General features: G+C 35.1%; 1 protein-coding gene across 1 annotated transcript in view; it reads right to left on the reverse strand.

Moving 5' to 3' along the window:
• SPEF2 (sperm flagellar 2) overlaps window positions 1–12,016 on the reverse strand; it is a 200,523-nt gene that overhangs the window by 99,349 nt on the left and 89,158 nt on the right. The window contains exons 18-20 of the mRNA XM_008574789.1: window positions 11,674–11,831; window positions 8,209–8,370; window positions 4,126–4,200 (exon numbers count right to left, since the gene is read on the reverse strand). Of these exons, the coding sequence (XP_008573011.1) occupies window positions 4,126–4,200; window positions 8,209–8,370; window positions 11,674–11,831 (395 nt within the window). The remainder of the gene's footprint in view (window positions 1–4,125; window positions 4,201–8,208; window positions 8,371–11,673; window positions 11,832–12,016) is intronic.

The raw sequence follows: 12,016 nt of genomic DNA on the forward strand, positions 1-12,016 counted from the left end.
ATTGTAGAAAAGCTCATGGAGGGAAAGTGTTCCCTCCTCAGTATCCTAAAATTCATGTTGTTACTCTCTGTGGAGCTGGGGATATGGAAGGTGGACAACTATGATGTAATGAGACTGGTTAACTGAGACTGCTTATAAAATTGAGTTTAGGGCCGAGCCCGTGGCACACTTGGGAGAGTGCAGCGCTGGGAGCGCAGCAGTGCTCCCGCCTCGGATCCTATATAGGGATGGCCGGTTCGCTCACTGGATGAGTGCGGTGCGGCCAGTCTCAAAAAGGACAAAAAAAAAAAAAAAATTGAGTTTAGTATAATTATTGCAAACAGTGAGAAGTGATGGGAATGCCCTAGCTCAACTTTGCAGATGACTCCTCTTTCTACCCACTGTCTTCAGTGACTTGGTCTGGGGCCAGTAATAATAGCTTGTATTTATTTAGAGCTTATACTGAGCCAGACCCGGTTTTATCTATCTACTTTTTGGTATGTTTAATTATTCCTTACAATAGCCACATGAGCAAACACTCTTTTACCTCATTTTTGCATGAGGAAATTGAGGCATATCAAGGTAGTGCAACCTGCCTGAGGTAACCCATACAGTAAATGGCAGAGCTAGAATTTCAGTCTAGGCAGGTTGGAGTCAGACTGCATGCTGTTTATTGTCACACTTTATTACCTTTTCGTGTCTATTGATGTAGTTCATATTTGTAAGGGTTCATTAGATTGACATTTAGAAATTGCAAACTCTAGCAGTTATTATAATACTATTTGCTTTGCTCATAAATTGATTTTAAGATTGTTTTCTATTTACATTGCATGCCAAATTTCTTTTTGGTAATTTTCTGCTTAAATTTTTAAAAATTATAGGCTGTGAAATAGATTCATTAAAAAGAAATACTTAAAAGCATAAATAGTATTTAATTTCTTTAAACTATGATTACACTATTAAGGCAAAATCCAGGCAAGCTATGAGCAATTTAGTGTTGCAAGTTAATGTGGGAGTGCAGGTTACATTTCCCAAAGAGAGAAGAGGCTCTAACTTTCCTTTCTCATAGGTTAACTGTTTCTAACCAGACACTTCCTTATTTATTTTGACTCTCAATTTCCTCATATTCAAAGTGGAAAAATGATCATTTCCACTTCATAGGTGATTATGAGAATTTAGTGAAATCATGTATGTAAATTATCTTGTATAGTGCCTGGCACATGCTAGGCACTTCACAAGAGGTAGTTTGTTATTATGATTGTGAATTGTGTTACAATAGGAGATTGTGGTTGAATTTTGCTATGTGAACCATAATAATAAATTAATCATCAACTTTTGNAAGTGGAAAAATGATCATTTCCACTTCATAGGTGATTATGAGAATTTAGTGAAATCATGTAGGTAAATTATCTTGTATAGTGCCTGGCACATACTAGGCACTTCACAAGAGGTAGTTTGTTATTATGATTGTGAATTGTGTTACAAAAGGAGATTGTGGTTGAATTTTGCTATGTGAACCATAATAATAAATTAATCATCAACTTTTGGATGTGTGGCTCAACCTTCTGATGAAACCCAATGTATTTTGCTTTCTCTATGAAACCTGTTTAGACCTTGTACATTGTGCCATATCCTGACCTCTTTTTATGGTCCCAGGTGAGAAAAATCTATTATAGAAATGAATCCTGGAAAAGCTTAGTTTTTTGTTTTTTATTTTTTTTCTTTTAGAATTGGTATATCTCTTCCTGTCTGAGAATATGAATAAAGTAACTCATCCATGCTTCCTTCCTCACCTTGTTTGTGGTTATTCTGAGTTTAATGAGCATTGTGTCCTTGAGCTGGACATGCTAATTCCCTATTTCAGGGCTTTGGATTTATATTTCTATTTCAACAGCATTATTATATACATGTGTTTTTATTTTAATCCAACTTAAATATTTTCGAGAAAGGGGTATATCATAAATAATACATTAGAAATAATTGAATGTTTTTGATAATCCAGTGGCTACAATAGAGCAGTATGCCTTGGCCTCTAGTATAGTGATTCTCAAACTTAAATTATCATCGGAATTCCTTGGAGGGTGTGTTAAATTGCTGGGCCCCATTTCTGGAGTTTCAGTAGGTCTGGGGTGGAGCTGAGTGTTTGTACTGCTGAAAAGTCCCAGGTGATGTGAATGCTACTGGTCCAGAGACCACACTTTAAGAGCCACTGCTCTCATAGATGCATCTAGCTGTTTCAATTTCATTTCACTTTTGTCTTTTTTTCTCTGTTCATCCACATCCTTCCAATTAAATGTCATTCATGTTTATAACATTGACATGTATTATAAGTTAAGTGGCCTGGTAGACCTACAATAACTGAAACTGTAAGTTGAATCAGGAGGCAAGCACTGGAACTACTAATACTAATACATGCATAGAGCAGGCCATTTAAATTAAAGATGACATTGTTTCCAAGTGTTTGTTCCACAAACTCCAGTCCCAACAGATACTTCTTCAAGGGAGAATTCAGCAGCCAAAATGTCCTGGAATCTTACATGTTGTATCTCCCACTCCCTTAGAGATGCTAATTGACACAGAAAGAATAATAATCCTGTAATTAAAAGCATTTTAAATTGATGTAACTTGACATTTTCTGGACTTAGTTGATTATGGAAAACTTTCTTCATTTAGCTCTTAATTAACTTCTCTTAGGTAAGGCTGTATGTTTGAAAAGCCATTGTTTTATGAAGGAATATAATGGGACAGCAGCAAATGGGTTGAAGAAGATAAGAAATACTTTAAGAACACTGTAAGTACAAATATGAATGGCATCTCAGAGTCAAGATTTTGTGAAGAGGATAGAGGTTGATCTCATATGCAGAGAGGAATATGAATCAGTCAAAGATGCCAACAGCAGAAAATAATAAGTTTGAAGGAAAGAGAAAAGAGATGGTTTCTCAACTCATAAGTAATGTTTTGAATATAATTGTATAAAATAGTCTGTGAGATAAACAAATAATCAATTAATAGTGTTCACCTTCAATGGTGTTAATCTCAAATACTAATAAATAAAATCATGTAACTTCCTCCCCAAGAAGGAAATCCTGTTATAATNCAGTAATGTAGTGAAAATTATTCTATTAGTAAACAAATAAGAGCTGAGCATAAACTATAGTACTTAAAATTTTAGCTAAAATTTTTATCTCAGTGTTAAATTGCCAACTAGCTCTAGTTATATAAACCCATTGTGTTACATAATCAGAGAAAGGTGAGATTCTCTTTGGGAATCATGGCCATGTATACTTATATGCCAAAATAAACACCTTTTTGTGAGCATTGCACACTATTGAACTGCAACTGCATTGGCAGTCTGTGATGAATAGTTAACGGTACATACTTCATGACAATGACATTTGAATGTACCCTGGAAGAAGTCAACCACATGTAGCCATAACTACATTTCAGTCTTTAATTAATTGTTTGCTATTGAAGCTTCAACAGAAATCTAACTAACATACCTTTAGAATCTGGAATTATTTGGTAACAAATGTCAATTCCTTTAAAAATTATATCCCCCTTATTTCAGATAAATAGGTAAAGTTAAATAGAAAAAGAAAAGCATAAATGAAATTAGGGTCAGGAAAAATATAACTTAAAAGGGAATTTCAAAACCAGGAGAGGAATTAGAAAGCAGATATTGAGAGCTAGGTCCCTGTACAGTTACTAAATCTGAGCCATTACTATGGTTCTGCACTCACAGACAGCTAGAACAGAAAGGGAAATGCTATTATTTAGAGGTACCCACTATCTAATCACTCAGGGTAAAAATCCTGTTCCTTGACTCTGCATAAAATTTATTTCTCACTTTGGATTTCATATCTGGGCCATTGAATGATGTAGTGGGCATAGTAATCCTTCAGAAAATATACTACCAGGTTATTATGTGTATAATGAAAGTTTCACCTCCACTGCTATGTTATGTTGTCCAGAAAGTTGAGGACTTTTTACCAAAGTGTTTATCAGTGAAAGCAATTCAATAAGGGCCCAAGAAAATATGGTTCAAAATACATAAAAATATACTACTGTACCAATCTAGCTATTTTGACTGAGACAGTTATACAATGCAGAGTTCTATTTAATTATATCTATCTTTATCTGCTTTACCTTTTCTTTTGAGTGCAGTCTCACTTCTCTTCATTTTTCCTTCCTGAAGAGATTCTTGCTTACCATGTGAGGTTTCTAAACAAAATTCAACACACAAGTATCATTGCTGATTTTCTCCAATAGCCTGGGCTACCTGATTTGTACGAAATCAAATGTTATTCCTCACAACACAGATAAACAATTACACTTCTGAACCCCATGAAATGGCTCAGGCCATTACTGTGAGTTAAAATTAGTGTGAAGATAGACTATGGTTTGAAACTTCTTGACTAGATAGCCCAGCTAGCACCACTCTACAAGACTGCGACTTGTAATGCAAAGGATGGCTTCCCGGGAGTCTAGATCAAAAGTATATTGGAAGGTGAAAAATGGGAAGCCGATGATCTGCAGGCCAATAAGACTTTTTTTTTTTTGTATTTAGAAGTGATAGTTAAAAGAATGTGTAAATGCTTAGCACATATCACTTTATTTAAATATCTCAGATCTGACAACCAAGATTCCATAGAAATAAAACAAGTGAGTGATATAGAGAAGGATTACCTTTGAAACTGTATAACCTCTCTAAAAAGACCTTTAACTATGCAAACAGTTTACCACCAAACTCAAGAAGAAAGAAAAACAACTCCAAATATTTGACTGATGTTGTTCTTGTTGTTTTTTTTTTTTTTTAAGAAATAAGCTTAATAAAAAGTCTTAATAAGCTCCTAGTTCCTGAGTAAAAATATGTTGGGTAACCAAATATTTAACTAGCTCTAGACTTTAGTACAAAGGGACAAATAAAAGAAAGTAAAATACACTGAACTTATAAAGTATTTTGGGCAAGTCTAATTTCTGCTGGGGGTAGCATGCACTCTGCCCAAAATAATTTATTAGCTCTGAAATATCAAAAAATTCTTAAATAGTAGCATAAATGGTACTATTCTGTTTTTTCATAGTGAGAACTTTAGTTCTAAGTTAGATATTGACATTTGGTAGTGATTTGATAATAAACTCTTCAATGAAGCCTTACCGTGAAGTTTTCCAAATTTAATCTCAAGTGCATTTGAGGCACATATAAAATGCAGGACTATGTAAAATACAGAACTATAAGTGGACAGAATGACTGTTAGGACGAGGTGTAGTAAGCCTCCTTCTCTATCTCATTTTCACCCAGATTTTTTTTTTTATTTTTCAGTAAATAATTCCTCTTTTTATTTCAACTTCTAAAGACTATTCTAATGTCTGAATTGGGCATGTTCAGAAGACTCAGATTGTTAGTTCTGAAAATGTTCTCTTTTGAAAAAAATTAGTAAACTGTTTATATAAAATTAAAAAAAAAAAAAAAAGCCTGCTGGAAACTTCTGTTCCTAAACCTTCCCTGGCTTATCCAAGCTTCCCTGAACTGCAGGGACAGCGCTGCTTGCTCTACTGCCCTGTCAATGCCCACGTGCATGGGACTTCCTGCCAATAATGCATTGTTGTTGGACAGCAGTGATTAGGCTACTGGAGATTAACCTTTCTATACATTTTTATAGATTTCTATACATTTTTAAGGTTCAGGCACTAGCCCTGCCATTTGTGGAAAGAAGAAACAGGCACAACCACTCTTTGAAGCAACAATAAATTTATTATTCCTCCAATGCACAGTATTCAAGAATACAATTTTAAAATAGCAAACAAACTTCAGAAACTTAAAGAGTGAACTATGTCATAATTGGAAACACTGGAGATTGGTTCCAGGGAATGGCTCAAATATATGGATACTCCTGGTTGTGAACAAGCCGAGGGGGAGAAAGAGGTGGGGAAAGTCATGGCCATAGGATATAGGCCCATATCAGATAATTCCAGGCCCACTTGAGCCACTGGGAAAACTGTCTTCACTAGTTCTAAATAGCATTTTAAACGTTTTCATTTCTCCTCCAGACCTCTGAATTGTTTTTGAATTCCTAATGATGTAGTGGGAAAGGGATGTATATTTAATTCATGGCTTTGTGTTTTACTGTTCATATGATAAAATTTTTTTAGGTTTGTGTATTTTGCCTTTANTAAGTTAGATATTGACATTTGGTAGCGATTTGATAATAAACTCTTCAATGAAGCCTTACGGTGAAGTTTTCAAATTTAATCTCAAGTGCATTTGAGTCAGATATAAAATGCAGGACTATGTAAAATACAGAACTATAAGTGGACAGAATGACTGTTAGTCATTAATGACTAGGTGTAGTAAGCCTCCGTCTCTACCTCATTTTCACCCAGATTTTTTTTGTTTTTCAGTAAATAATTCCTCTTTTTATTTCAACTTCTAAAGACTATTCTAATGTCTGAATTGGGCATGTTCAGAAGACTCAGATTGTTAGTTCTGAAAATGTTCTCTTTTGAAAAAATTAGTAAACTGTTTATATGAAATTAAAAAAAAAAAAAAAAAGCCTGCTGGAAACTTCTGTCCCTAAACCCTCTTTGGCTTATCCAAGCTTCCCTGAACTGCAGGGACAGCGCTGCTTGCTCTACTGCCCTGTCAATGCCCACGTGCATGGGACTTCCTGCCAGTAATGCATTGTTGTTGGACAGCAGTGATTAGGCTTCTGGAGATTAACCTTTCTATACATTTTTATACATTTCTATACATTTTTAAGGTTCAGGCACTAGCCCTGCCATTGGTGGAAAGAAGAAACAGGCACAACCACTCTTTGAAGCAACAATAAATTTATTATTCCTCTAATGCACAGTATTCAAGAATACAGTTTTAAAATAGCAAACAAACTTCAGAAACTTAAAGAGTGAACTATGTCATAATTGGAAACACTAGAGATTGGTTCCAGGGAATGGCTCAAATATATAGATACTCCTGGCTGTGAACAAACTGAGGGGGAGAAAGAGGTGGCGAAAGTCATGGCCATAGGATATAGGACCATATCAGATAATTCCAGGCCCACTTGAGCTACTGGGAAAACTGTCTTCACTAGTTCTAAACAGCATTTTAAAGGTTTTCATTTCTCCTCCAGACCTCTGAATTGTTTTTGAATTCCTAATGATGTAGTGGGAAAGGGATGTATATTTAATTCCTGGCTTTGTGTTTTACTGTTCATATGATAAAATTTTTTTAGGTTTGTGTATTTTGCCTTTAGCTAAGCCCCAATTTACTGGAGTAAAATGGTCTTTAATATACCATAATATATATTACTAAAGTCTTCACAATTCTTTAATATGGATAAATTTAGTATTTAAAAAAATTCAGATTCATCTCAAATCTCCATGAAACAGAAAGATTATGGAGTTTAGAAATATAGTCATGACACGACATCAAGGATACTCAAGTAGACTTGTGTAACTACACAGCCAGCCATGTATAAAGCTGAAACGAGAAACTCAGGCCATATTTGTTTCCTACACACACTATACTGATACTGACATTCTATCAACATCATGCATTACAACAATTGAGCACTTTACTTTTGCCATTATATTGTCTACCATGTAATGCCAGATTCACGGTCCTTAGTGGTTAAGAATCTAGAAAGAAATTAAACTAAACAATATTCTCTATACAGGGTCTTTAAATATATATCCATAAATATATGTTTACTGATATATCAGATTCTTGTTTCTATCCTTTTATGATCACTTAGCCCTGAAGATTTACAGTTACATGTAAAGTCTAGTCCCTAATGAATGCTGTTGATTTGTTCCCTGATTCTTGTGGACAACCATCTATATTAATTCATATTTTATTGAGAAGTTCTCACTCTTTATACAAATGTAAGTCTACAGTTCAGCAGACAGATGTCTGTCTTCCTGATCTTCCCTGTTACTTCCTGCTAATCTGTGCCTTTCCTCTTCTCACTGGTGGTCTTATTCTAATAACTAGCCTGAGTGTGATGACCCCCCCATTCCCTCCTACAGAGTAAAGAACCTGGGTTTTACAACAATTATCTCCTAGCCACTAAGTGAGCTTTTCCACTTCCATCTGAGTGTAGAGCTTTGTTTCGAATGATTGAAGGTGCCCAAAGTCTGAATCTAGGAAAATGAACTGGTACTATAATTTATAATTCTTTACTAAGTGAAAATAAGAAACTGGCAAACAGCATGTAGAAATCTGTCAATCACCTGATTGCAGTTTTCCTTTTGCAGGAGGAGTTTTTGAAGTCTCATGCTGAGGATGAATTCCCTTCTCCTTCTCTGGTTCAGGAGGAGGAGGTGGTGGCATCGGCTCAGCCAGGGAAGCTGCTGCTTTTGTCTCAGCTTCCTTTTCTTCTAATTTCTTTTGAACTTCAAAAGGATGATAAGAATTATTCTTGATTAGTGTCTCAAGACATCTACTATATCACTGGAACTAAAAGAAACCTAAATTGATTTGAAATCATGGTTACTAGATTAAGGGTAATTCATGTTTTAAGGCCCTCCTTTAAATCATCTAGTCCTTAAAGCCAAGTTTTAAGCCTTCTCTACCTGGTCAGAAACATGGTTTCCCTTGCATCTTGAAGGGGTTGGTGAGAGTGGTGGTGATGGTAATAGTGGTGGTGGTGGTGTGAGTGGTTATGGGGGTATTGGTATAGGTGATGGTGCTGGTGCTGGTGTAGGTTGGGGTGGTGGTTGAGGTGGTGGTGATCATGGTTGTGGTTATGGCGATGGTGATGATGGTGCTGGTGGTGCTGGTGTAGGTGGGGGTGGTGGTTGAGGTGGTGGTGATGGTGGTGGTGGTGGTCATGGTGGTAGTGATGTATGTGTGTATATATCATGTAAAAAGTGTAGGCAAAGGGATACCAAGTGTAAAAGTAACCATCTAGAAGTAGCTAATAAAGATGAATGAGAAAGTAAATGATTATTTCAAAATTCCCTGTGAATATATAATGAGAAGGTAAAGAGCAATCTGATAGAAGAGGTCAGGGTGGTGTGGAAACAAGAGGAAAGAAAGGTGCGGCATTAAATATTAAATGTTAATAAAATATAAAATATTAAATACTAAATAAATAAATACACATAAAGCATAGAACAGTGCATAGTACATATGCCTTCAGTTAAGCCTTGGTAATATATTCATTCATGCAACAACTATTTATTGAAACGGAATTGTGCCTTGAAGGGCTATAACAGCAAAGTCAAACTAGTACTACTATGGATGATGATGATGATGATGATGATGATGATGACAAACAATACTAGGCACAATTCTGATTGCCAGAGATACAATAGTAAAACGAAACAGAAAAACCGATGGTCTTTTGAAGCTTACATTCTAGGGGTAGGAGACAAACCATAAACATGATGAATATGCCAAACAATACTAGGCACAATTCTGATTGCCAGAGATACAATAGTAAAACGAAACAGAAAAACTGATGGTCTTTTGAAGCTTACATTCTAGGGGTAGGAGACAAACCATAAACATGATGAATATGCTAATTTATACAAAAGGTTGGACAGTGATAGGTATGGAGAAAAAATAAAACAAGAGTCAGGGGGATCAAGAGTGCTAGAGGGCAGCTTTTTAAGTTTTAGACAGAGTGCTAAGCTGGGTAGGCCCTCTGATAAGGTGACATTTGAGCAAAAACAAAGTCAGGGAGTTAGCTCTACAGATACCTGAAGGAAGAGTGCTCCAAGCAGGGGAGACTGTTGGCCCGAATGCCTTGAGGAATGGAGCATGGCTGGTTTGTGTCTTTCTAGGCTCCTATCATTGCTATAGTGCTTTGCTTTTCATGACTCAGTCTTACTCTTCCTGGCACAGCCCCCCTGACTGCCCAGACTTTCCAGTCTCCATGATGCAAATGCCCCCAACATTACTGACTATACCACGGGGCAATGAATACTTGCATTGCTGTGTGATTATTTCTTTTTATGTACGTTTCCTTGGCCCTTAGAATATTCTTTTTAATTCAGCAAGCAAGGAGGCTTCATTCTATTAGATGTTCTTACAAAGTGAGAATTAGGGTGGTTTTCTGATTAAAAAGTAATACATAATCACTGCTTAAAAAAAAATCAGGAATTTATACAAGAAAGTAGAAGGGGGAATTGCCTGTGAAGTCTCTTTGCCCTTCTTCCTCTACCATCAAGTATTGTATATACTGCCAGACTCTGTTCTGTACATCTGTGTTTAATAAAAGTACATACTTAATCAGGGTGCTGAATACACAGCACTGAGCTAGGTAAATGTGTATTGTTTTAATGATTAAATATTGGTTAAAGTAATTAACTGATTGGAACGTAAATCTTATATAAGTGGCAGTTGATCTATTAATGTAGTCAGTGATCAGAATGTAAAACCTTTAGGAAAGGTTGAAGTTGAATCTGGTAGCTGGCCAAAACAAACTGATTCGAATCTGTAGCTTCAAACCTTTACAGGTTAGAATTACTTTGGTTTTGCCTTCCAACCAAGACTTTGTAAGACTGCTGTGAAGGTATCCCTCTTCCTCTCAGCCTAGTTTCTGACTGTCAAATGACATGTTAAGCCTCTTAAAATACTACATTGATTGGTTTATGTTCTGTCTGCAAGACTCATATTGGTGTGTTTTTGGAGTAAACTTTTCAAATGTAGTAGCTTGTCTTACCAAGTGTGAGCTCCAGTTCTCATGGTGATTGTGATATATACCTATGGTCTATTTTGGTGTCAGCCAACTGATACATTATGGTAGGTAGTGATGGGAGACAGCATGCTACCAAGTCCACTTTAGAATCCTTCTGATACTAACTTTGGCCACTCTTTATTATGTCAAGTAATTGCAACTGCCCATATAATTAGGGGTAATTGATAAACAAAAAGGAAAGATTTCATTCTGAAGTCATTTCTCAAAGATAAAATCTCAATGGAAGTCTAGCATTGGACTGAGCTTAAAGATCACTTTTAATAATAAGTTCCAAGAATACAATGAAAAGTTAATGGGCAATTATTATTGGTTGAATTAAGGAGAAAAGAGGTCAGAACAGTTTAATGTGGGTGATACATACTCCAGAAGCAGCCTAGTAAGTAATTAACAATCAATAAATTTATATCAAAATAGGTAGATTTGGGGAAAATAAATTGCCTAGTCGTTCCATCCTAAAAGGAGAATTCAATCCCTGTATCTTTCTAATGCTGAATTTAACAAAATGAAATCTTTACTCTTCTCCATAACATCCTTAATTTTTTATTTGAAAATACTTAATTGAAAAAAAAGATTGTATATGTTAAGAGTATACAATGTGACTGACATCCTTAATTTTAACTCTGCTATTCTTGCTGCTTTTTTTTTTTTTTACAGAAAAGCAATGCTTTCAGCGAGGTGATCTCTTTTGATTAAATTAAATTAAAAATAAGGAAGAAGATATCTTTTATACAAAAACATATGCATATGCAGCAGAAAGCTAAATAAGAGGCAGAACACACTTGCAAATGGTAGAAATGGTTTTCAAAAAGTTAATACAAAGTTTCATATTACCTTTTAATTCCATTTTCAATGAACTTTTTGAAAAATTCTTGTATAATTCAAAACAAGACAGAACTTTGCCGTTTGCAGTCACACTCTCATTTCCTCCTGAATTCATTAAAACTGCATACTTTAGTTACATAAACTCAAATTTATAAATAAATGTAATTACCTTTACTCTTTTTTTTTACTATTTCAGTTGCAAAAATTTCTTTTACTTTCTGCCACAAAGACTGTTCATTTATTTCAGCATTGATTTTTATCAAAATATTTTCTGGCTCTGCAAACCATTGCTCCAATGAAGGCCAATTGTCCAAGAAGCCTATAATTCTGCAAAATCAATATATTATATGAATATCACATATTGATTAAAATATTTGAATGACATTAAGCATGATTCACCTGACATGAATAATGAAAAAAATAGGCTGCCAATATAGTTGAATCTGAAAAAGGAACTTGAAAAAAAATCTAAAGACAATGGAATGTTGGTTGCTTTTTTTTTTCTGTTTTTC

The sequence above is a fragment of the Galeopterus variegatus genome, unplaced genomic scaffold (genome assembly GCF_000696425.1).
Source record: "Galeopterus variegatus unplaced genomic scaffold, G_variegatus-3.0.2 Scaffold1104, whole genome shotgun sequence".
In the NCBI taxonomy this organism is placed as follows: domain Eukaryota; kingdom Metazoa; phylum Chordata; class Mammalia; order Dermoptera; family Cynocephalidae; genus Galeopterus; species Galeopterus variegatus.